The sequence below is a fragment of the Anabas testudineus genome, chromosome 22, assembly GCF_900324465.2.
Source record: "Anabas testudineus chromosome 22, fAnaTes1.2, whole genome shotgun sequence".
Classification (NCBI taxonomy): Eukaryota; Metazoa; Chordata; class Actinopteri; order Anabantiformes; family Anabantidae; genus Anabas; species Anabas testudineus.
Window position 1 is genome coordinate 9,894,547 of NC_046630.1, and position 26,040 is coordinate 9,920,586.

General features: G+C 39.5%; 4 protein-coding genes and 5 non-coding genes across 9 annotated transcripts; all 9 read right to left on the minus strand.

Moving 5' to 3' along the window:
* Window positions 1–343: 343 nt before the first annotated feature.
* Window positions 344–3,213, minus strand: rpl13a (ribosomal protein L13a). Its single transcript, XM_026340522.1, has 7 exons — window positions 3,100–3,213; window positions 2,291–2,363; window positions 1,960–2,025; window positions 1,638–1,739; window positions 1,209–1,294; window positions 931–990; window positions 344–596 (listed from the first exon to the last, which is right to left on the minus strand). The coding sequence occupies exons 1-7, from the start codon at window positions 3,118–3,120 to the stop codon at window positions 387–389; spliced, it is 618 nt and encodes a 205-aa protein (XP_026196307.1). The 5' UTR covers window positions 3,121–3,213; the 3' UTR covers window positions 344–386.
* LOC113148796 lies at window positions 733–805 on the minus strand. The gene has a single exon (XR_003297469.1). It is a non-coding gene; the product is annotated as a small nucleolar RNA SNORD50 (small nucleolar RNA).
* On the minus strand, window positions 1,054–1,131 carry LOC113148795. The gene has a single exon (XR_003297468.1). It is a non-coding gene; the product is annotated as a small nucleolar RNA SNORD34 (small nucleolar RNA).
* On the minus strand, window positions 1,391–1,467 carry LOC113148797. Its single transcript, XR_003297470.1, has one exon. It is a non-coding gene; the product is annotated as a small nucleolar RNA SNORD50 (small nucleolar RNA).
* LOC113148790 lies at window positions 1,827–1,907 on the minus strand. Its single transcript, XR_003297464.1, has one exon. It is a non-coding gene; the product is annotated as a small nucleolar RNA Z195/SNORD33/SNORD32 family (small nucleolar RNA).
* LOC113148791 lies at window positions 2,094–2,175 on the minus strand. The gene has a single exon (XR_003297465.1). It is a non-coding gene; the product is annotated as a small nucleolar RNA Z195/SNORD33/SNORD32 family (small nucleolar RNA).
* A 1,729-nt stretch (window positions 3,214–4,942) lies between the features above and the next one.
* On the minus strand, window positions 4,943–6,651 carry atp5if1b (ATP synthase inhibitory factor subunit 1b). Its single transcript, XM_026338965.1, has 3 exons — window positions 6,495–6,651; window positions 5,627–5,739; window positions 4,943–5,539 (listed from the first exon to the last, which is right to left on the minus strand). The coding sequence occupies exons 1-3, from the start codon at window positions 6,561–6,563 to the stop codon at window positions 5,398–5,400; spliced, it is 324 nt and encodes a 107-aa protein (XP_026194750.1). The 5' UTR covers window positions 6,564–6,651; the 3' UTR covers window positions 4,943–5,397.
* Window positions 6,652–7,870: 1,219 nt separating this feature from the next.
* Window positions 7,871–12,427, minus strand: zmpste24 (zinc metallopeptidase, STE24 homolog). Its single transcript, XM_026340268.1, has 9 exons — window positions 12,000–12,427; window positions 10,795–10,941; window positions 10,341–10,544; window positions 10,052–10,204; window positions 9,763–9,904; window positions 9,431–9,606; window positions 9,006–9,110; window positions 8,774–8,917; window positions 7,871–8,642 (listed from the first exon to the last, which is right to left on the minus strand). Exons 1-9 carry the CDS (start codon window positions 12,105–12,107, stop codon window positions 8,418–8,420), a joined length of 1,404 nt encoding a protein of 467 aa, XP_026196053.1. The 5' UTR covers window positions 12,108–12,427; the 3' UTR covers window positions 7,871–8,417.
* Window positions 12,428–13,308: 881 nt separating this feature from the next.
* On the minus strand, window positions 13,309–25,508 carry rlf (RLF zinc finger). Its single transcript, XM_026339735.1, has 8 exons — window positions 25,286–25,508; window positions 23,126–23,280; window positions 21,714–21,795; window positions 20,480–20,615; window positions 20,140–20,342; window positions 19,560–19,696; window positions 19,206–19,347; window positions 13,309–18,479 (listed from the first exon to the last, which is right to left on the minus strand). Exons 1-8 carry the CDS (start codon window positions 25,463–25,465, stop codon window positions 13,812–13,814), a joined length of 5,703 nt encoding a protein of 1,900 aa, XP_026195520.1. The 5' UTR covers window positions 25,466–25,508; the 3' UTR covers window positions 13,309–13,811.
* Between the last annotated feature and the right edge of the window lie 532 nt (window positions 25,509–26,040).

Consider the following 26,040-nt stretch of genomic DNA (forward strand, 5'->3'; position numbering starts at 1 on the left):
GTACTGTTAATCCAAATGCACAGGTAAAGCAGTAACTGAAGAACTGTGGGGTTTCAAACCGTGTATACCAAGTATATAAATGCATCTACTCTGGTCGTCCACATTTATACATTCAATTACATGACCTGCATTACACTGCTGTACTCTGAGGGCAGCAGCCATATTCGTAAAGCCAGACTTCCGTAAATTTGCTCAGTGTCACTACTTGATGCGCCAAGACCTGTTGTACAGCAAATTTTCAATTGCTACTATGAACATGCACATGACTTCAAATTACTATTTTAAATTAAAAAAAAAAAAAAAAAAAAACTTATTGTCATCCATAAAGAAAAAGTCAATACACTTAGAATAAACATTTATTTCTTTATTGGCCAGAGGACACCAGCTCAGACGAGGACTCCATATTGTTTGAGAACGTCTGTGTACTTTGCAATTTTGCTCTCAACGTTCTTTTCTGCCTGCTTGGTCAGCTTGGTCAGTGTCTTTTTCTTGGTGTAGCGGAGCTTGGCCTTCTCCTTTCTCTTCTCCTCGAGGGTGGCTGTGATAGCCTGGTACTTCCAGCCAACCTCATGTGCCAGACGCCCAAGAAGGGCGAACTGAGGAGAGAGGGGAAGGGAAACAAAAAGAAAGATTATGCATCATGTCATGCTTTAGGGGGGGTGTTGATATTGCGCTTATGTTTGAGATCTTATGTTTAAAGCTTCAACTTGAGGCTCAACTTGTTAATGACTTGACTCAGTAATCAGATCCGTAAAATTTGTCTCATCAATAGATCAGTTTCGGGATAAAGGACTCATCACTGTCAAGCAAGAGCTGCTGTTGCAAACGAGTTGAAGCATTCAGAGTTTATCCACATTTGCGAATTCGACTCTACAATGCAACAGTGTGACCCAACCTCATTTTCTCCGCCCTAAATCAAATGTGCCTTACCTTGCGAGTGGGCTTCAGACGCACAATCTTAAGAGCAGCTGGGACAACCATGCGCTTCCTCTGTTAAACAAAACCCAAAGTCAGAAAAAGAAGGAAACAGAAGATCTGACCATTGCAAGGACAGCATGTCTCAGACGTCATTTCTTTTCAAAGTTACTCAAACAAGGTAGGTAAGGTATTAAGAGCAACATCACCGACAGCAAAGTTAAATCCATGTGTTTCAGCCACATTGAATACAGCGATATTGTGGCCTTTGATTGTTAATTGAGATTCATCACCTTGTCATAGGGAGGGGGGATACCGTCGAACACCTTCAGCCTCTCCAGAGCAGCCTGTCCTCTTTTGGTTTTGTGGGGCAGCATACCTGTTTATCACAAAAGTCTTTAAGTTATATATGTTCAAAGATCAATCAATGCAGCTGTATCAACTGTTTGGCCCAAACAACTGTACTTCCCAACTCAACTCAGCAATCAGATCCGTAAAAGTATGTTTCATCAATAGATGATCAGTTTCGGGATAAAATGCTCATCACTGTCAAGCAAGGAACTACTTGTGCTGGGGCATGCATTATACACAAAAATGATTCACAGAAAACGTGACCATTATGCAAATCCATCTTGCTATATTCTCAGTTTAAGAGTCTTATCTGTACTGTATAATTTGACAACAATGAGAAGTTACTGTGTCCCAAGTGGTGGCACATTCACCTCTGACAGTCCTCCAAAAGATCCTGCTGGGAGCTCTGAAATGGTATGGCCCACGAGAGGGGTTGGTGTTCATCCTCTTACGCAGGAAAGCCAGGTACTTCACTGTGGAGAGCCAAACAAAAGAAGTATTTAGAACTTAATTGTGTAAACAAACAGCAGTGGGAACTGTTAATTTGAGTATGGAATGCTGATGTCTCAGATGGTAGTGCATGTAAGGTATTCTCATGGTCAATAAAACTCGAATAATTGTGGTAAAACATCACTGACAACAAGCATGTGGAACAAAAAAGAAAAAAAAAAAGCAGACACATTCTGTACTTACACTTGTTACGGTAGAAGTTGCCGGAGATGTTGATGCCTTCACATCTCACCACCACCACTTTGTGTCCTGGAAGACAAACACTGGCTTAGCATTTAGACAGAAGATAGTAAAATCGTGTTAAAAGACATCTGCGTCCCGTCTCAGATGGTAGTGCATGTGAGTTTTTTCATGGTCGTTAAACTCAAGCAAGGGGGATAAATTGTCGTCATTGACAGTTTGAGACAACACAATAGCTTAGTGTGTACAAATGATGTAGCCACTAAACATGTCTCAGGGACAAACATAACCACGACTCTCATATTAGACTTTAACATTTTATTTTAAAACTTACCCAGCAGAACCTGTTTAGCCACAATGGCAGCAAGGCGGCCAAGTAGATGGCCTCTGCCATCAAGCAGCAGAACCTGCGAGTTAGAAAGAGATAATATGGTTTTATTTTAGACCTAAAAGTCAACATCAGATTTTGTATCATCTTTCTGTCTGACATTAGCCAACTCTGACGGCCTGTTCACATTTTAGCTGCAGCCATCTCGTAGATCCCATTTAGTCAGATCTACCATTGTATTAGCGGTTAAAGATAAATCACAATGTCACCAACATTACTAATTAGAAATACTTTACATACTTAGAGAACCGTACAGTTCCCTTCCCAAAGCACTGTGGAGGGAACTTGCACATGGACACTACGAACATTAACGTATCGCCGGTTCACATGAAGTGTTAGCTTAGCATCAACGTCAAAGCATGCTGACACGTTTTCTAGAATAGATCCAGATTATTTTGACACGCAATAATAAAGTTGATTTATTTTTATAATAAAAGGAGATGCACACATTAACTACAGTGACTATGCACGTCAGTTACCCAGACCTATCTACGTATAGTAAGAACACAAGTTTAAGCTAAGGAGCTAACAGCGTTGGCTCGTTAGGGAAGCTGCCATGATGAAGGCATGACCACTGAGCTCCATCTACCCGTCTCCAACAAGTCTTAAAATCCAATCCTTTAAGACACGCCGAGTAAAAAAACGACTACACGAAGAAATGCTATCACATCGTCCTCCCGTTAGACGTAAAAGCCAAGCTTTACTTGCACTAAAAAGTCAAATAAATGAATTATGACTCCGCAGCCGTTTCCCACCTTATTGAACCGGTCCGCCATGATGTGCGAAAAGAAAGACGCACGGGGTTGCTCGTGGTAAAAGGCAGGGGCAGGCGGAAGTGACGATACACATCTTCTTCTTCGTGGGTTATGCAGATCTGTGTAAAGGTCGGTGCGTGTTCTTCCGCCGCCGCTGGAGAAATGAGTTGTTCAACACTCCGGTTTCTGTCATTTATATTTTCACAATTTCCTGCAAGCAACTTATATATTTTTCATTTCCTTTACTTTTTTGTCAGCCAGAGCATTCTTAGCTACCTCTAGACTGGACTGAAACAGCTTTAACCTGAACCTCCTTGCCCTTGTCTAGCTGTGTTACCCCAACACATATAACTATTTATTTCCCTTTTATGTTTTCCATTAGTTTCTTTATTAATTGAGATAATATTAGACATTTACACTTGAAGATTGGTCTTTAGCTCTCCTGATGGTGCTCGCTAAATAACAGCTCCCTCTGCTCCTTAAAATATGATGACTTATAATTTTTAAAAGATAGCTGAGCTAGAACTCTTTCTTCTCCATAAGATCCACCTTGTTATCTCCAGGCTGAGATTATAGGTGTATATTAAGGACACTTAAGCAGAATTCTATGCTTTGCGTTGTCAAATTTCTCAAATAGGTGTTCTACATAGACAATTGGAAAACTTCTTTTAGAAAACCTGGGTTGATTAGAAGAAACGGCATCCATCCCACAATAGATGGTGCATCTCTACTATGTGGAAATATAGCAGAGTTTATTAGACGACCTAAACCCTGACATCTCAGAGTGAAGCCCAGGACGCAGAGACACAGTCTTACCTGCCTCTCTGCAGTTTCCTTACAGCCATCACTCCCCCAAAACTAGTAAAACCCCATAGAGACAGTGTCTGCTCCCCAACCACCTAAGTTATATATAACAAAAACCAACATAAGAGGAGTAATTCATAGAGTTTCAGATGTAGAATGGGAGGCAGAGCATTTAGCTATTGAGCTCCTCTCCTGTGGAACCAGCTCCCAGTTCAGGTTTGGGAGGCAGACACCCTCTCTACATTTAAGTGTAGACTAAAAACTTTTTTTCTAAAGTTTATAGTTAGAGATGGCTCAGGTGTCTCTGCCGGGGGACCTCTCCTGATACACTGAGCTCCTCTCCTATATCCATTCAAATGAAACCATTGCATGTCATTAACTTTATGTCTTTTCTCTCCCGTAGTTGTGCTTTCTCCTCTCTGTCTCACTCCTCTGCAGGTATCCTCAGCCTGAAGCTGTAGATCTATAAAATCCCGTCCAACCTGACCAGTGTTTTTGCTGCTTGTTGTTTTTTGTTGCCTGCCGTTCTTTTCTCTCTTCTCTTTCCACTCACCCCAAATGCTCGATGCAGATTGCCACCCACCTTGGGCCTGGTTCTGCTGAAGGGTTTCTTCCTCTAGAAGGAGTTTTTTCTCTCCACTGTCACCTAATGGGGTTGTGTTTTCTAATAAATATGTAGACAGTTATATTTTATATTTTGGAGTTTTTTTCTCTCCACTGTCACCTAATGGGGTTGTGTTTTCTAAATAATTATGTAGACAGTTATATTTTGTAAGGTCTTACACTGTAAAGTGCCTTGAGATGACTTCTGTTGTGATTTAGCGCTATACAAATAAAATTTAATTGAATGAACAGTTATTTGTTTTATTAATTAATACGATTATTTATTTGCAAAATAAATCAACTATATGTCTATTAAATATCAGAAATTTTCAGATCCTAATGTGATGTCTTCTTATTGTTTTGACTGACCAACACACAAAGCAATTTATTGTACAATTTCACTTTCAAAATCAGTAAATACACCAAATGTCCACAATTCTCAAATTGAAATTAGTTTAATGAGTTTCCTTACAAGTCACTTAGATGACTATCATAATCACTACATTTTTCGTTGTTCCCTATCTTAACCTTTACTTAAAGTACTGGGCTTAGATTTCCATTTACAAATGATACATCACACAATAGGAGTGTTGCCATATAGTGCAATAAAGATATCTAGGTTTTTTCTTTTATTATTATTTGCCTGCAACAAAAAAATGCATTAACCAAAAAAAGGGAAAGATTTAAAAAGTTCTACAACTTGTGTTATAGCAAGCCATGGAAACAGCAATTATTTTATGAGTGGTTTTAATTGCTTTCAAGCATTGACACAGCAATCACCCAAACATTCATGACTGGCCTGGTGACACAGGGCATGCAGCAATAGGACGAATGACTAAAAGTGCCTGGCTGGGATGGTAAGAAAAGTGGAACTTTTTGGGAAGATTTCACTCAGTCATCGTGCTTCAGCTTCCTAATCTTTCCCTTGTGGCGGTCAATCTCACGCTGCAGACGCTCAATTTCCTTTTTGTGGTGTTCAATTTCCTCCTGGTGGTGCTGTTTCAATGCAGCCAGTTGCTCCTTCTCTTTACGTCTAAGGTGATAACAGAGAAGAGGAATGATGGCCAGTCAAAAAAATATAGGATGGCAGATAACAGACAGAAACAGGAAAAACACATACTTGAAGTACATCTCCTCCTCAGCAGCCTGCTTCTTCCCAAAGGCTCCACCTGCCTCTCTGACGGATCCTCCACCTCCACCACCTTTGCCTGCACCTTTGCCTAGCTCACCCAGCTAGGGTAGGGCAGGGGAGTGTTCAAAAGAGAACATACTTAGTATACACATTCAGCAACACATTACAACACTGTTAGGGCTTTGGTACGTACAATTTAAGAGACATAAGGTTTTACAAGACATAGTTCAAATGTTAATTTCTCTATTAGGTTTTATTATCAAGACTTCTCTATGTGATATCAGTGTATGTAAGATGTTAAAGTCAGCTGATCCCTGTCAAAATTACCCTTTTCTAAAGGTCAACATTCAGGTCATTTCACAAAAGAGTAGAAACTGCTCCTTTGTTAGCCTGGTAATAACATGTTTTTGGAACAGACTAGAAACAGTTTGTGCAAAAACTAAACAACCAAAACTACAGTGGACAAACCAACTCGTAGTAATGGTTTACTTTCTGATTTACCAATTCGTATTCTAGCTAAACATAGTAACTAGCTAACAAAGATTATAAACGATATCATTAAAAGGAGTCCCAGCATATTCCTCATGGCCATTGTTGCAAATAGGGTCAAACCCCTAAAATTGCATTACTACAAATTATTACTACAGTGTTGTTATAAGTAATCATCATCAGTACTTTACTGTCAATAATATTAGTTACTAGCTACTACTGAGCTATAATCACGTTACCAACAGTTGTCTGTTAACATTCAGCAAAACTAGCTAACTGCTAGCTAACATTTTACATTTACAGTGACTGACACACAACAGCCAAACGGCGTTTTAATGAACTGGTGAATGTACAAGAAGTATCGCACCTGGTCGGATGACATTCTGAGTTGTGAAGTGATCAAACTCCTGATGTTAGGCCTTAAAAACCTCGCCATGTTCAACTCTCACAAGAGAAAACAACACAGACAGTGACAGTGGAAGCTTGTCCTTGTCTACGAAAATACTCCACAGGACGCCACCATTACCAGGGCACGACAGGGGTACCGACACGAGCATTACGACGGTCTACTGAGAAACGGAAATTAAATACGAATTCATATACAGGTTTTATTTTACAAAATGTCTCAAACGTATTTTAGATATGCAACACGTTAATAAATGCAATGGAATTGAAAAGACCATGTCCTTCTTAATGGTATCGTCTCAAAAATGGAAAACGTGATCCCGCAATAGTTTACGTTATTTACGTGACTCTTGACCTTACGTTCATACTGTACTGTCAGACTTTTAGACTCCGGAAACTACAAGAAAATATTATTTTAAATACGCGTTAACACTGGAATTTGTTTGATATTAAAATCAAATCTACAATAGATAGATAAAAATGTTAAGAAAATATATTTACATGTGAAAAATGTAATGAAAAATATGCCATATTGCCCTTGTTGCTAATATTAGCTAAATCCATGATGGCGTATTACACAGCAACACATAAAAAAAAACGTGTTTTATATCACACACAATTTGAAGTAAAATGTCATAGCCTTTTGTAAAATATCACCCAGAATAACAGGATTGCTGTGAAGGATTTTATTCAATTCCGCAAATAAAGAATACAGACTCCTCTTCAAACAAACCAAATGCTGGCTTATGTGGCGAAAGGTACCCTGCAGACCCCCTCCACCCAAGTCCTCTATAAATACTTTGCTTGCAAGGCAACTTTGGGCCCAAAACACAAGAGAAGAAACTAAGAAACACCATGTCAACTTAATTATTTTCAATCACATTCAACATTTTTTCACAATTCACATCATACGTTATTAATCTACTCATCAACATATGTACAGATACGGCTGGACCCTAGTTGACAAGCAAGTGCTTTAGAACAAATAAAAGAAGACCCTCCCCCTAAATGCATGTAAAAATGAAAATCACAAATGCAACCTAAATTCAAATACCTTTTTTTTTTTTTATTTGCACTGCTCTGTTAATAAAATATCCATTATCTGAACAAAAGAGGAGGAACTCACATTTTTTCACTGCGATAAAGTATCTATATATATTTTCTCTTGCCAAACTGAGAATTGAAGATGATGACTAGATTTACATGGTTTCTCTTCAACTTGTCTGGGGTTATTGCTAAAAAAGCAAGAGTGCACTTCAAGGACAAGTCTAAGTCGGGCCTGTGTATTTGAAAAAGCATTGTCATGACTTGACACTAAATCGCCTTTTTCAGATTGGCTTACTGCAGGATAACCTAACCTCATGCTCTCAACAGTCAGATGCAATGTCTGCATAACAACAGGTACACATAGATCTGCAAATACATGTATAGGATTTGTAAATGACTAATTCTATCACTTTCTTTACCTTTTTATAATTTAAAAGAGCAAGGTAATAATTATTATTTATAAAGCCAGACTAAACAAGGTCAGTCAGCAAGATGTCACCTCTGCTTTGACAAATGCTTTTTTAAAAACAGATGCATTGTTTACACCAAGTGCACATTAGGTGTCTCTACAGAAAACAAAGAGACTTCGTTCAGGCTTAGACTTCGGCTGCTTAGGCTGCTTTGCGCTGATATGTTTTGGTTTTGTTTAAAACAAGGTTTCAAAGAGAACAAAATAGAAAGTATGGCAAATAAAGAAAAGACTAAAACAAGATGGGTGGGGGGTGTGGGTAGGGGGGACAAGTGGGTAGAAAAAGACCAGGGTGTATCACAGGGCCAAGACTGGTCTGCGGAGGCCCTTTGGAGGAGGCAGTGGTCGCTGCTCCCCCTTCCGGACACGTCAGTCTTGCTTGATGTTGCCCAGCGCTCTGAGGCGCTCCAGGAGAGGAGGGTGGGAATAGTGCCACATGGAGAACAACCAGTCAGCTACAGGAAAGCCAAGGTTGTCCTTGTTGAGCTTGATGAGGGCAGAGTAGAGTTCAGAGGCTTTGCCCATGCTACGTGCAAAAGCATCTGCCTGAAACTCAAACCTGCGACTCAGGACTGTCAGACAGAAAGACAGGAGCTGCAAGGACAAAATACAAAAACATAAATTTGAGAGAATGTCCATTTGCAAATAACGAAAGTGAAATAACATGTCAACAGATAAAACAAAATTAGTGAAACAATACTTATACTACTCATTCTCATGCCCACCTCATTGTATGGGGAGAAGATGAACTGGAAGATAATCATCAAGCCTATTAATGTGGGTTGGCTGTCAATGAAGCCAAAAGCTACAAACAGCTCCTTACGTCCAATCAGAACAGCAAACAGGGAGAAGCACAGGAAGGAATTCATCTGAAGGAAGGACAGAGTTTACTCATGTTATCATCACATTAACATCTGAATGTGTGCATGCGAGCATGTAGAAAGAAAGTTCAGTCACCTGACTGATGACAATATTCTTGACAGTATGGCCAAGCTTCCAGTGGCCGAGCTCATGACCCAGGACTGCAAGGATCTCCGGGTTGTTGCATCCTTGTTTCTTGTTCTGTGCCATTAACAGTAAAATCAATCAGAAACCTGTGCATGGTCTCATAAGCTGTCACAGTGAGTCAGTTTGTCCTTTAATTTCTCAAGTTGCATGAGTACCACCTTTGGTTTACTTCTTGATTGTCAAACTACACATTCCTTATTAAACCAAAAAATGACACACAAGCCCTACCTGCTCATTTGCTGGGAGGTACTTTCAGTAGGAATATGGGAAAGTGCATGAGATGCAAGAAAGACTACTTTTACAGAACACAGATTATGTTGATAGAAACAGGTTCCATCAAGTACCATCAACCAACAGATATATGGCTGCATAACCTTTGGCTTGGCTTTTGACTCGCTGGATGTCTCATCATTCTCTGGCTGCTCCGGCTGTGGCTCTCCGGTCTTGTTGAGAGGCGAGTAGTCCTCCAGGAGCGTGTCAAATAGCACAATACGCTTGTTCTTGAAGAACCCGTAAAAGTACGCATTGCTGTGAGATGATCGCTTGGAACCTGAAAATATGCAAAACATTAAATAAATGTTTAAAAACTGTGGGCCTACAGCCAACAAAGAAAATAATAATCTAAAAAAATTGATTGAAAATGACAATATAACAAATGAACCTGTAAATCCATGTAAAGGCATGCTTGTTTTAATTTCTACCTTACCTTCTACAACATAAACCTTGGTGAGGGGGAAGCTTATACTCTTGGCCATAGCCTCAATGTTTGTCTTTAGCTCTCCTTCTGGCAATGGGGTGAACTTGTCAAACAGGGGAGCAATGTAATCAGCATAGATCGTTACAAGTACCTGAGAATAAAAAAGAGGAGATGGTGAGGTATGAGTATTACCTATGAGCTACACCTTGATTATTAAACAAACTACACATTCCTTATTTTACAAAAATGCTCAGTTTACTCATTATTCAACATCTGCCAGTGTGAATCCAGTACCAACCAGAGAAACAGCCAGGGTAAAGAGCCAGGCATAGATGAAAAAGTAGTCTCCACCAATCTTGATGATGTACAAAAGCAATGAGGTTACAGGCAGCAGTATACACTGGGTCACAACAAACTTCTTAATGGCATCCTTAAAGAAGAACCCCAGTGTCTAGGAGGAAGACCAGACAAACAATGTTGGATTACAGAAAGAGTCGAAATAATTAACCACAAAATCAAGCTGATTCTTTTTGAGAAAAAACACACATTCCAGGTCTATTAATAGTGACCGCTGGTCAGTCGGTTACCTGCTGATTAAAGCCATGTTTCTCCTCAATGACAAATGTGTTGTACAAACTCCAGGGAAGGCCAGTTAAGGCACTGAACAGGGTGGCAAGCGTCAGAAACACAAGGGACTGTGTGATCTCGTACTCTGATCCAAATCCAAAGCGAGCTATCACAGTTCCAGCAATGCCCCACAGTAACGGGATTCCACCCAGTAGCAGGATCAACTAAAAAAGTTAATTAAAACTTTTAAATGTTTAGAACAAATATTTAGAGTTATAGTGAAAGAGATATGTATATATAATGATATATATGGTAGCACAAATACATTAGACAGACACTCAACAACACAGGTTAAACCCTGGCCCTTTAATACTTGTGTTCAATACACATATAAATCACATTTCAGTGAAAAGCATGATGTGAATTGGCTGTAAGCAAAATGTCATAGTGTTTCGAACTAGTTATTGTTCTTACCGTTCCCTCCGTCTCAGAATAGAGTCCAGACCAAAAGCTGAAGTTGCTTTTATCTAGCTGATAAAGACGTGACTTCTCAAAAGTTTCAGAATCCATGATCTTCCCAAGCTCCTGTGGCACATGTCTTGTTGCCCTGTATATCCTCCTCTGTGAAGTGAGGAGAGAACAGCACCAGGTAAATCTGCTATTTTATTCATGACCATCGTAGAATAAAATGGAAAAGCTGATATGTGGTTTTTTGATAAATGGTTTTGGAGTTTCTTTGTTTAATCATTGTCAAATATCACGAGAGAAAAATTCTGAAACAAATACATCACATTAGACAAAATCATTTGTTTCATCCAAACATCTCGTCCAAAAAGCACCTCTTTAACTTATTTCTGTCTTTTTTTTTTCCAGCTTCCAGTTGTATTTCTTGCTCTCAACTACGGTAAATTACATTTAGATGACTTGTCACGAATCACTTTTGTATGCTGTCCTGCACTTTTATGATACATATGGAAAAAGCCCAGTATAAACAATAATTGATTTGAGGTGCATATATAGAGCCTATTTGTTTAAGTTTGCTTACATGTTTAAAATGCACCATGTCTATCAGGATTTGCACCTTCCTCTAAATGTGTTGTCTACACTTCATCTAAGTGCATGACAATTTAATGAAACACGGATGTCAACATATATCACCAAAACAGGTCATGCTGATTATCTTCAGATGTAGACTTCTGTTGCAACCTGTTCTGCCTTAATTCCTGTTTGTAACGGAAATTCAGCTATCATTTCACAATACTTAAAAAATAAAAAAAGCTGGTCAGTTGCACAATTCACAAAGTAAACAGCTGTTAGCTTTTTTCAGTTTCTGACAACTGAAAGGTTTTGAAATATAAATGTAAAAATGTGCACATAGAACTATATTGTCAATGCACAGAATCTGCACAACTTATATTTTGTACATACTGAGTAAATTACATGTTATGTATGTATATCTTCGGGAGTAACTGTCAACACAGAGACTAAGCAAGTTATGCCAATTAATTCACTTAACTCTCCAGCTTGCAAGACGCAATTACAGTAATGGAAATAACTATGTACAACCAATGTCAAAAATGCATTTTTAGTCTCTATCGTGGATTAGTTTTAGGACGTAGTGTTATTTCCCTGTCGAGCACACATTTACAAGGCAGTAACTTAATTAATTATTCACTTACCTGCCTGTAAGAAAGGTATGCCTCCCACAGATACACTGTCCACGAAAATCCTAAAACAGCATAAAATATCTGCTTTTCGACCGGGAGGTCAAATATAGTTTCAACCATCTTTGCTCTGTTTTTGGTCTATGTTGTTGGAGCAGGACTGTCGAGCTCGGCAGGCGAACTAAATTAACGGTAACGTTATCGTTAGCCTGACTGGTAGTTTTAGGCTAGCAGCTACTTAGCTTCCGCTCTACACACAAACAAACAGATAACACTATAAAGTTGAATTAAGGCAAAACGCTCCCACTTTAAATCGACAGATTCTGACTAAAAATGTTAACACGGAAATCGTAGCATCCAGTTTTCATTCCTAAGTCAAGGCTTTAACAGCTAATATCATTCCATTCATGAGTGCGAGCCTGTGTCGGGGAAATGTGGCAACGAATTCTGTCCCCCCTGAAACCTCTACTTTAACTTTAGTTCCGCTGCTAATGAACTCATCAATCAATGTTAAGTAAAAGAAAAACAACACACATTGACACCAACCATTGTTTTGTTAATATAACTATTATTATCGTTGTAAATTGTAATAAGTATAGTTCTTTGGATCAAATAAATGTGCATGTACTGTACTACCACACAGAGTTAAGTCACTCTCATAACCTTGAACATGTGTGCATTAGCATGTCCACGTTTTCCACTGTATGTGTAATGAACCATATTAAGCAAATATGAGCTATTGGACTGTTGTTGCAGGGTGTTTCTTATGTTGCAATATGACATGGCTCATGTCATTTATTAACACATTCTCATGTTCATTCAACCTCTGAAGAAACTATTTTCATATTACTGTACTAGCAGTTAAAGATATCATTTCTCCAATTACCAACCTTCTTTGGGGTATTGCGAATCTGGTGCCCTGTGGTAGCTTACTGTCTAATACTACTTACTACCTGTCTAATAATTGTCATTACCGCAGTTTGATTCTTGTATTTATTGTATTACTCTAGAGGTATGTTGATTGTTGCTATATAATTGCTATTAATGTTTTATAACCTTTTATGAAGAATTAAATCTGAAAATATTAAATATGTAACTTGTAGGTCCCAACAAATGAGTATGTTCCTCTTCATTAAAAACATTGTGTCATATTTATATTTTTGAGTTATTCCTCCACAATTTTCTGCTTCAACTATTTTTGGAGAAAATATATATATAACTAAGCAGAAGTCTCCAAAGATGCCAGTTGACTTTGACATATTATATAACATTCTATAAAATAAAATAAATCAATTACACACTTATGAAAGCAAATAGCTGTTTATTCATTTCCACATTTATTTTATTAGAAAGTGTTACATACATGTCTTCCAACATCTGTCCACTGCATCCAAACACTGATTTAATATAAACTGAGGTGAAAAATAACCAAACATATTCCTCAACAACTTAGTAGTAAGGAAATGTTTTTCAGTCACATTTTCACATGAGTGAAAAGGCCTTGCATTACGCTACTGACCATTTCTAACAATCTGAAAATCTGTACATTTTTCTTGGAGAACTACTGTATATACACATAATGAATTACAAGGTTGTTGTCTCAATGCCTTCATAACATTTCTAAAAAATTCATAATCTTCAGTCTGATGTTTAAGCTTGTTTTTTATCTTATGCTAATTTCTATAATGCTTCAGTTTTGCAACTTAAAAAACAAACAACAAAAAACAATACCATTATTTTGGAGAAAGAAAATAAAATACTGAAACACAGCTTGCTTGTGAAATACAAAGTAGTTTGCCATAGCCACGTTAAAAAGGTGCTCAGTGTTCAACTTCCAAGAAGCAGTTTGCTGTTGTTGGTGTCTGATGGGAAGAGGTCAGGCAGGGTGGTGGTGCACACGGGTCTCCCAAGGACCACCACAGGTCTGAGGTACTGAAGCTGTTTAATTGCCAGGTCCCCACACCCAGCCAGAGCTTTGTCCAGGATGGACTTCAAGTTTTGGACTGATGTGAAGTCCCCAGTCATTGCGTGGGGCTTCAACAGTGGGGAATGAGTGCGTCTGCTGCGGGTGTGAGAGATCCCTAACTGGTTGTTCTCCTTGACGGAACAACTTCGTCTGAAAGAGTCTCGCCGTTTTGCTGGCACCGTATTTTTTTCTTTTGGGGTGGTGTCTTGTATGAACTTCAGAAATGAGGATTCAAAGCCCATAGGTTTATAGGCAGCAATGTCAAAGGGGCGTGGAGAAGGGCTACGAGGCTGAGGCTCTTTCATGTTTGAAGGCTGTTCGGATAGTTCGTTTTTCCGTTTCAGTGGCTGCCGAACAGGAGGGCTGGACAGTGCTGCTGATCCATTCAACATTTTACCACCATCCTTGTTGCTTGATGCGTCTTGGAAGCCCTCTTCAGTAGTTAAGTGCAGTGAGCATGGTGGTGAGAGGTCAACAGTGACTGGACGAAGGAGAGGTTTAATTTTATCCAAGCTTAATCTCTCTTCCTGTTTCTGACTGGTTGGTGTTGCTGCAGCTGGGTCTTCAGTGTGCCCACCAGTGCTTGGTTCACCATATAGCACCTCGTCTGCACCAACAAGGACACCATTTCTCTCAACAGGTGGTGGCTCTTCCTCTTCCTCCTCTGGGAATCCCAGTGGCTCCTGATTATCCTCATCCTGAGGCTCTGCCTTGATGGAGTGGAGGCTCATGGGAGCAGGCTGCACCCCTGTGTTTTCTGGTTCTGCCTGATATTCCATTTTGCGAACACCATTGGGGGCACGTGCACCTGCAGAACTTGGTCTTGCTGACTTCCTCTGAATCAGTTCCTCTAGCTGCTCAGCATTAAAAACAAGCTTATCTTCATTCTTAACGAGATCTTCTCGACGCATGCGGTGAACCCTCAGGTAGTGACGATTCAAGCTGTGTAAGTAAGTGACGACAGAGTCGCAGTCCTGGACCATGCATGGATAGGCCACACGCAAACAGCGGTCTTGGCACATCTGTAGTGCTTCTTCATGAGATCTAAAGACAAAACGGCTGAAAGAATTTCGTTTCTCCTTTTTTTCTCTCAACACTTCCTGCTCCTCCGGACCCTCCTTGCCCATCTCCTCTGGCTGGGCAGTTACTTCAGGCATAGGACTTGATCTCTCAGGTTGTGTAGTGGGTGAACCAGGTTCTTCTTTCTGAGGACTCTGTGGTGCAACAATAAGCTTCTTTTGGCACCCAGTAATTGACTTTTTGTGAGTGCTCTGCAGACGTACTACCAGTGAATCATAGAACTCACAGGGACTATAAAGTGAATGTTTTTTAAGAGCATCATCATGGTTATACACTCTTGTGCAGCCTTCATAGTTAGATCTTACTAGCTCTGGTGGTTGAGAGTGGCAATCACGAGTGTGACGCACAAGGCTGCTTTTAAGGTGGTAGGAGGCGCTACAGTTGGCAAAGTGACATTTATATTGGGGCTGTGGTTCATCTGAGTTTGGGAGAAGTCTTTTCTTGGCGGGTTCTTTTCTGACTTCATGACTGTGATGCACATCGAAATCTTTTTCCAACAAGAGCTGAGAGCGATTGTAGTGATGTACCAACTGCAGGTGGCGCACAAGGCCTCCTTGGGTAGAAAAAGCGGCATCACAGTTTTTTGCTACACAATGAAAGGGTTTACTAAATTTATCCAATATATAGCAGAGATTACTTCTGGCCACCAAACGTCTTGTAGTTCTGACCTGTTGTGTGGTACTATCCTCACTTTCTCCCTTCTGCTCACCCTCTTCTTCTCTACCATCTGCTTCATCCTCTACTTCCATTTCAGATGGAGACAGATTGTCAGTGTTCTGTCCATTTTCACTTATCGCGGTTGATGTTTTTTTCTCTGGTTGGCGCTGCAACTTGGGGGTCTCGTTCGTCTTTACTTTTAGACTTTGGTTTACTGGATGCAGAGATGTTTGCTTTGCAGGGTCTTTGTTTCCATCATACCGTACAGATCCGTAGCTTATTTTGTCTACCATAGACTCGTTCAGGTTATGTACGTGAACATAGTGGGCCCTCAACACATGTTTTTGTCTGTGACTCTTAGAACAAAGCTGGCACACGTAAGGCTTAAATGATGTGGTTTTCAAAGACGTCAACCTTTTGGCCTGTTCAATAGTACGGCCATGTTTGGTGTTATAGTGTCTCAGTAAGCTGTAACTCTGTGCAGTCCTAAAACCACAACCTTTCATCTCACAGACATATGGCTTAGCAGTGGCTAATGATTCAATACTATCTTCCTCGGGAGTCGCTGATGCTTGTTCAGTTATGACATTTACCTTTTCCTCAGACACATTTGGAGGCCTCTTATGGAGCAATACAACTGGAGGCTTTGCCATGATTGCCTGATGAAGAGAGATTTGTGATGCATTAGACTCTTGGACTGAAGAATTGGACTGAGGTGGTTCACTCGACATACTGTGAGGTGATGAGGAATTTAGATCTAGTTTACTGAGCCCAATAAGAATTTCTTTCAGAGCACAATTTTTTGTTTGAAGGATTGAGGAAGTTGTTTCATTGCTTCTGGGATGAGTGGATGCTTTTCTTTCTTTACCAGCCTCCACAGATGGAAATTGTATCAAGTGCTCATTTTTCTCAATTTCATCACTGTCTAGATCAGGGTCAGTCTTTATTCCTGTGCTTTTTAAGTCCTGGTCTTTGTCATGTTTGTGTTCTTTGTTCTCCAGTTTGAGATGTTCTGGGTGGGCACACTTCAGGTGTCTCTGGACATCTCTGGCTCTGGAGAAGGTCATGCCACACTTCTCAAAACCACAAGTGAACTTACTTCCATCAAAACACACGGCCACCAAGGTCATTGTTGCTTTGGGTTCCTTGACAGATTCAGATTCTTGCAAAGAGGAGGCACATGGACTCATGGACGAAGAGTTTAAGACATCTCCATTTAGAATCTCTTGTGAATCAATTGACTTTTGAGGGCGGGGTGTCACTTCAGTAATAGTCTTAAAAAGTTTCCGCTTTGCTCTCCTCTGAGCCTCAAAGTCTTCTTCAGAGAAGGTGATGTTGTGTGTGGATAAATGCTTTATAAAGTCCTTTTTGGATAAATAGTATTTTCTACATTCAGCACTAGAGCAGGTAAATGCTGCATCTCTGAAATGCTGTGCTTCATGATGGTAGATTTGTCCCAAGTCAGAGTAAGTGACGTAACAGCCTTTGAGTTCACACTGGTAGTTAAGCTGATAGCCATGGGTCTGTTTGTGTGTAACAAGTTCATTAGAAGTACTAAACTGAGCACCACAACCTATAACCACACACATGTAAGGCTGATCACCGTAGTGAATCCTTCTATGTTTGCGGTGATGGTGAGCTGAGACAAAATGTCGTCTACAAAAAACACATTTCTCCCGCTTGTCTCTCATCTGATGAAAATATTTCACATTGTCATCACCTTTGTGCTCAGACTTTAGGTGGACATACAAGTACTTGGAATGTTTAAAAATCCGAGTACAGTCAGTTCCTGGACATGGATACTCATCTCGGTTCTGCAGTTTGAAGTGCTGTTCAATGTAATCAAATGTTACATGCTCATCATCATCTAGATGCTTATCTTTCACAATTTTGGCCTGTTCCACAATGTGGTGCAACACTTCTGGATCATGTGTAGATTTGTAATACAGCATTAAAGAGGGGTCAATGGTGATCTCTCCTGGTTCGATGTCATCATCCTCATCCATCTGTTTCTGCACGTCTTCTTTTTTTATGCCGTTTTCGGAAGGATTGGTTTCACACTGAATGTGCTGTTTCATGTGAGGAACAAGTTCCTTTCTGCTCTTAAACTTTTCCAAGCAAACAGGGCAAGGGTGGCTGTTGTCTGCTGCATGTCTTTTGGAGTGGTGAATGACTTGGTTGTCAGTGACTGACCTCTTACAAATCTGACAGCAGAATTTCTGTTTTCTTGTCTCATACTCTCCTTGCAGTTCTGATATCCTAGAAGGCGATTTTGTTTCCTGCTGCTCCTGATCATCAAGACTTCCATTTATCCTCTTTTGATGTTCTGATTCTACTTTCACTGTGACTCCATGAGCATCATGTTGTTTAGCCTTCTCTTGTTTGTCTACCACCTCTTCCTCTTCCCCTTCTGAATCTGGCATCAACCCAAGAAGGGAGATGCAGTGATACTTAAGAGTTTTCCAGTCCCAGAATTCAGGGTCAAAAGGCCAATATGCTTTAAGTGCTAGCAGCAACTCGCAGCGGAGTGAGTTGGGAACAACCTCGTTTTCCTCGTCATACTTTTGATCTGGACGCAAGTAAAGCTCCTCAAGGCGGGTGAAGACCTCCTGGCTGGGGCCAAGCAGAAACTCTGTGAGTAGGCAGGCACGCAACACTTCAAGATCATCTGGAAGAAGGCAGGACACCATTTTACAGACAGAGATCCTTGTTTCTGAGTCATCTTGCTTTGGAAGCTGAAGGGCCTTTACACAAAGTTCTACCGACGTAGGTACCCCAGCTAGGCCATCCACCTGAAAAGAGAATGATATTTTATTACCATAAAACAGTGCGTTACATTTATATCACCATTAATACACTCACTGACCACTTTAGTAGTACATTGTACACCTGTACAATCCAACACAACAACAAAGCAGCTCTGCTGTTCTATTTTTACAAGGCTGTGATTTCTCAGCTTTTGTTGAAACTGTCAGAAAGGTGATAACTCTACTATATGTTTATTACTATTAAGGTTAAAGTCGGTGGTGGAGTCATACTGGAGTGCATTGCATTGAAAGTGTTTCGAAAATGTTTTGATTACCTTGAAAAAAAATAAACTGAGAAATAAAACCTTGTAAAATCTGAATTTATGCTTAGTTGGATTGCATTAAATTGTACAGGTGTAACAAATGGGCAGTGTGTAATAATTTACCACATTGTTAAACTTGATGGTAAAATGTCTGTGCAATACCAAATCCTAAATAAATGAATCTGGCAAAAACAAGTGTTTTCAGAAGAATACTGGAAATGCTGCAGTCACCAAACTTGGTTCACTAATAAGAAAATGAAAATATATTTTGTTCCAAGAGACACATAAGGAGAGTGTCAACTAATGGAAACATAAATAGGAAACACAAAGATAAACAGCCTTTTAGTTTTCTGTGGTTCCATCATTTGTGGAACTACTCGGCTGAAAAGTTTTATTATACAACCATTTTTATCCATGAAAAGGACATAAAAGGGATGTTCACACTCACCTCTGTCTGTATCACACGAACCAGGTAAAGTAGATGGTGGACTGTTTTGGCAATGGCACCTAATTGAAGGCATCGATCCAGAAGAGACTGCAATGAGGAGTCAATCCTCCTCTGAAGCTTACTCCAAAACAGTGTCAACTCCCTTTGGTGAAAAAAAAGACAATTATTCGGTTATTTTCTCCTTACATTAACATTTGGCTGACAAATGTTAATGTAATTGCTTTTCAAATAAAAAAAACATCAATTTATATGTGATCTTTCAAGATATAGTCACATTTTCTACAAATAGTTTGCACTTGACTGGAGTCATACTGGCAGTATGTGCAACCATGCCCCTTAGCAGTGAGTACTCACCATGAGCAGTAAAGGCTCTGCTGTTGGAGCTGCTGAGTCAGGAAAGTTGTACACAAGATGAAGGCTGTATTCTCCTCCCCCTCTGTCTCCAAATTACATGTGATCTCTAGAACATCCTTACAGTCAAGTCTGGATATCTGTTCAAGGAGTGCATATAATGCTTATTGCCAGTAAACAAGACAACAAATCTTCAGGCAGTATTGATGAAAAACTGATCAATATTTTTCAATAAACCTATGTCCATTTGGTTCAACCTCCATTGGCACTATCATCATTAGGTTGTAGAAACTGGGCAAAGTAGCTAATGAGTGATGAGCAAAAACAGGAAAGGCGTGTTGTAAAAGGTTAAAAAAAAAAAAAAAAAAAAAAAGGCAAATGTGAGTAAGGCGAAATGCCAGACAATTAAATTGTGGCATTTGGGGTCAGATAAAAATTTATAATTTGAAACAGTTCTGATTTCTGAAATTCTTCAAACAATGTGCTGTTATATTATATTTTATCACATTTGACAAAATCGGAGAATGAAGTGATGTATCGTTGCATACCGCGCAGTACTGAATATCTGGTGAACATATAATACCTCCATAATTGCTTCTTCACTGGGCAGTAGGTGACAAAGCAGGGAGACATATGTTTGACGAAAAGTTGCTTGGTTGGAGATTGCATTGCATTCAGCGCAAGCTTTGGCCAACACAACAGCCTTGGCAACTTCACCCATCTTCTCCAGATGTTTCACTCGCATCTCCATGAAGCCTTCACCCTCTAAGCTGATGTATGCATCAACTAAAGACAGATTTCAAACACAGCTTGATTAGCAAACTAACAAGAAAAGGCCAGTGTGGCAATAGGCATTATAATTGAAGCCTTGTATTGTCATCTATAAATAACATAACCTAGATACGACCAACTAGGTTCCTAACCTTCTTCTGGGTTGGTGACTTGGCCAGTGAGGAGAGAAGTAAGGACAGCGTTGCTCCACGCACCTCCCTCTCCGGTGATCTGAAGTAAAGCTTGGAGGTCTGTGCTTCCATACTGCAACAAGGTATCATGAGCAATCTGCAATGAACAGAAGTAAAGTAAAATTGAATAACCCCATTCCCATTCTGAAACATCAGCAGTACGTCAGTACTTTTAATACTGTCATGTGATAATGTCATGAAATAATGAGCTCTACAATTGAGACTACTCAAAAGGCTGTTAGTTCATATTACTGCAAAACTGACTTCAACTAGTTTTCTTCTCTTTAAAAAGCAGCTCAGCTCAAACTGCCAGATTTATAATTAATATTCATTTGCTGAAGACTCGTAATGACAAAAGTTAATGGTATTCCAATTTATATTTGTGTCATTTTGTGGATACAACCAACAATCAGTGAGTTAGAGGTTATAAATACGGGGGTTTACATTCAAGAATGGGCAAAAACACAAAAAAAGACAAAGCACTGCCGTCTAACCTCTTCTGAGTGCTAACATCTTATAAAGGCGCAAATATTTAAATTCCTTTTATGCCCTTTCTAACACAAAAACACACACACAATTAGAATTGTAAAAGTGAAAGTACTGAGGTACAGCACAAGAAAGTATTGCAGTAACAACTGCAACCAACTGAAGATCAATCTTTCACATCACTGTGGTGGAAATGTAGCCCACTTTATAGAGCTGGTTTCATTTAAATCTAAATACACTGAAGCATTTTCAAGGAAGTGCCACATCGCCATCATCCAAGATTAATTCTACTTTTTTGTATGTAAAAACATAATAAAAAAAATTAGTCTCATTATGAACAAACTCCCCCATTACAGCTTCCACAGGACATCAGAGGGTAAGTTGCATTCAGGTGCTGCCACCAGCAGGTGTGCAGACCCCTAAAAAAAGCAAAGGTTTTCGCAGTTGTTGCTCTGGAGCATTAAAGTGTGTATTAACTGAATTCCAAGAGGGAAAGACATAAGCAATGGTCTTAGAGAAGGAATGTCATGTCAATCTGGAAAGGGCATAAAACCATTTGCAAACAATTTGGAGTGAATGTCCAAGCACATTCATCCGAAGGTCAGAAATAGAAAAATACCCAAGAGCTACATGTGAGACCCTACATGCTTTACTTAGCATGTTAAAGGTTAGTAATGCATTAGAAAACAAAGTTTTTAAGTTTTCTTACTTGAACTGAGTGGTGGAACTGGACCCAGGCTTCATAAGGGATTTCATTTTCAGGCACTGACAGCAACAGTTCAAAACAGCTCCTGTAAGAAATAAAAACACCATTACAATGATTGTACAGAAGAGACATGTTTTCAGTATTACAGTCAGAAGTTAAATTTAACTATTACCATCTAATTATAAAAGTAAAAGTTGATGCAAGAATTTCTATTAAGCCGAGACAACCCTCATCTTTTACATAGGAACGTTAGCAGAAGGAAGGCGTGTCATCAGAACAGTAGTGTGTGGGTTCCGCAATTAACTGAGAGACACATTATGAAGCTCTAACTAACCTAATTTAAGTCATGTCGGCGTGTTCAATCACTTCTTTCAGACAGGCTGTAATTTGCTATATGAACCTTTCAAGGCAACAATCACTTGTAGTTATACAGTACAGTATGTGAAGCTTTTGGAATTCTGTGGTTAGTTCATATGTTAATGTGATCTGATCCTCATCTAAGTCAAGAGCCCTAGATGAGATTATGACAAATTAATGCAGAAAACCTAGGTTGACATAGTTTTTTTTGCCACTGTATTGTTTGCTTTAAGTAGATTCATCCATTGGCAGAGTTACAATTACTACTGCTAAATTTAGTAATAAGTGTTACTTATTGGACTAAATAGCAAACAGGTAGGGGTTGAGAGGACAGTGTTACTCATTGTCTGTTGAACCTGTTTTACAACTACTTTTACTAGCAACTATTTTTAGTTGTTTTAGTTACATGCCTATAAATATAGTGATGGAGTTATTGGTCGCTGTAATCATTCATCTGCTGTGGCTGTAGAAATAGTTTTATTTAAGTACTACTTGACACAAACTTTGTGTAAAGATCTGTGAAGATCTCTAGCAGCAACCATCCAAACACAGAGCAACAATCAGGAAGATCAGGCTAATGAATTACTCCGTTTTACAATCCCTTTGGCTGGTAGCCAGGTTTCACTGGAACTTCCTCTTCTGTGGTTGAAAATCAGTGCTAGTAGTAAAGGTGAACGTAACAGATGATTTAGGTTTTCTAAATCAGAAACTCTAGCAGTGTAAACCAACTGCATTACCTGTTTTGGAAATTTGAAGTCAGGCACAATAAAGATGCATACAACATTAAACATTAAACAAATTGTCAAATCTATAGGTATTCGTGTCAAGGGATGAGAGAATTCAAAAATAACAGAAGTTTTTTAACCTGTTATCCGTTTAGTGACTATTAAAAGTCCAACACAATGTAAACTTTAACATGACTAGGCAAGTTCCCAACAATGTGCGTGAACCATAGGTTGTCGTTTTTTTGACTAAAAGATTTTTTTGCTTGTGCGTACAGGCAGCGAGACCATTTTTAGTAATATTCAAAAAAGCGTACTACATATTTCAGTACTCACAAAGCTAGTCTCTTCAAAACAAGGGCAACTCTGTCTGATTCTGCAGTGAGGTGGGATCGAGCTGCAGCAAAGCAGTTTATGGACAGACAGTAGACCTCCAGAAGAGGCAGACCATGCTCCATGGAGTTCCTGTTCCCAGCATAGTGCATCAGTGCCTATAAACACACATACAAAATAACAAAAATGTAAACAATGACTAAAAAAAATAACTACAAAGTCTGTAAACACTTCGAAAAACCAAAATCAGATGGGTTGAGCAGATGAGAGATACATTAATCTGGAAGGAAAGGGGTTTTCCACCTGAGGGAGATAGGAGTCTACAACTGATTGATCCCAGCTGACACTGTCTGATGTGAGGTGCTCTTGATTGGGTCTGTGGGGACTTGATTGTATGGCAAATGACAACTCAGGACCTTTGACAGTGATCCAACATGCACTAAAAAGCTGACTCCAGGAGTAACACACGATATAAAAGGCATGTCAACTTATACCATCACAAAACTAAAATAATTTTTACTAATGCATACATAATACAGAATAGAAACTGGTTCATTCTTCACCTGTAACTTAGAAAACATGTAGTTTGTTAATATTGTTGTAATTGTCAGCTGTACGCAGGTACAACATCAGTGTGTGTGCACACCAGCATGCCACCTGTATATAGCTGACACATTAAAACATCGTGGCACTATCAACATCCCAGGGGTCTCATTTGTCAGACAGCAGGAATTTAGCTGGTGTCTAAAGAGGACCTAAATTAATTCCCCTCAGTCCAAAAATAAGGTCCACTCGCTCAGAGGGAGCCAAGAATAAGGTCTCAACCCTGGAGACCTACATCAGTGAACTAATTACATCATAACTACTTCCGACTGGAACAGAAAGTCAACATCTGCACAAAGCTGCTAGTCTTTGTTAAATATCAACCAGTTAGATGCCCAAATCTAATCAAAAACCTTGTTTTGGCATAAAAAAATGGCAGGGATAATTCACATTTCTGATTGTGGGTAAGAACAGGCCCTCAATCAAGTGGATATCTTATTGATCACAATTACATATGTCTTATTGCTGTCTCTCCACAATGTTCAGGATAACAAAGTGTTTTGTAGCATGACTTGTAACAAGTCTGTATAAAAAAAGTAAGGAATAAATGGTTGCATACATTTCTATCTATTTGACTAAAACTTTAACAACACATAAAAAAAGTGAAACTATCTTTTAACAGTAGCCACCTTCACACCCACACAAAGCTGTGATCGGGAGACCTCACTACTGAATTCCTCTCCTCTACAATCAACTCTGGATGAAAACCAAGTAGTAAAATGAAGGTAATGGTCTTAGGGTTCTTAAATAATGAACCCCAGCTAGAGGAAACCAATATAGTTAACCCCATTTTGTTTCTCCAGTTCAAATACTATATTTGAGTTTAAATTATAACCACTATGATACTGGGAATAAGGGAAATGTAAATAAATGGAATGCAGTCCGATTGTTACCAAGAGAAAAAATAATTACAACATGTGAAATCCCCTTAACTTCCAGACCATTTCAACACAAAATGCATATGGTTAAGTGACGACGTTACTTGGCTGCACAACCTTTGACACTTTAACCAAACGGTTCGAGTATAGGATATATGCAACTTGTGCAAATATCCCAAATGCCCTGTTGCACTAGCCATAATACGCCCAAACTAGCATGGAAATATGGATAAACACTGCGCGACACCGCCCCGCCCCACACACATCCAATTACGCATGATATGCCAACTGTGGCAATGTCATGTGCATGCAAACATCTGTAATAGGTTTCCTGCTTTGCATGTACCTAAATAAGTCGAAGCTCGTTATAGCAGTGGATGTCAAATAAGCTTATTATATAACTTGCAGCACTAAACTGGGAATATGTCATCCCAGCTGCCCATGTAATTAGCTCACTGACAGCAAACCAAATGATTTTGATGTGAAATTGTGCGCATAGGTAAACGCAAAGAAAAACACGCCTTGTGCAAATGCTCCCTAGTGCTACACCTGCATTAAAGCTATCTGGACAAGCAGCGGGGCCATCGGCCGTCGCAGTTCAGCTTGCAGGCTGCGAGAAAAACAATCCTTTCTGAGCTAACGTTAGGCTAACGCTAGTTTCGATGTTGCATGTACACATTACCTGACAGAAGTTGTCGCAGTACTCCGTGGAGGACGCCGTGGATATATCTTGCTGCCTGAGCACGTCCTCGAAGGCTCTCAGCGTGGCCAGCAGGGTTTCCATTGCAACCAGAGTGTCCTCAGCTGTGTCCAGGGCCCGGTCGCTCCATTCGTGCTCTGGTTCGACATTATTCTCCGCCATCTTCACTCTCCGCCACGGCGCGTATGCAGTGCAGTCTGACGCCGCCTTCAAGTGCCGTCGGAATATTTAACGATGTCAGTTGAACTTCACCCAAATGACCCGAAAACGCAGCGGGGGAGGTGGGCACCCTGTAGCGGCTGTGTTGGTTTCATTAATGATAGATCATTGTTAATTGCAGTTATATTAATTCATTTCTTTTTCTCATCTGCCTGCTCTGCTGATTCACCTTGGGATATAACTAATTCAACGATGTTTGATTGTTTTAAAATTGTTTGTGTCGTGTGTCGTTTACATGTATTGCATTCTTTTTGAATTTTGCGTTTAGTGCTATTTCATATTTATTTAGTTCATACATTTTTTTATTTTAAGCCTGGACATGGGGACAGGCATTGTAAACGAGCTTACTTATAGGAAGGGTAGTGATGGCACAGTTTGTAAATTGTTAAATATTCAATAACAAACATTGATTAAACTTATTAAATACTTGGGCACACTTGTGTTACAGGTTCTCAAACAGTTATATTGTGTATCTGTGTATTGTATTGTTAAACCCTCCATACAAACTATTAGTGCTG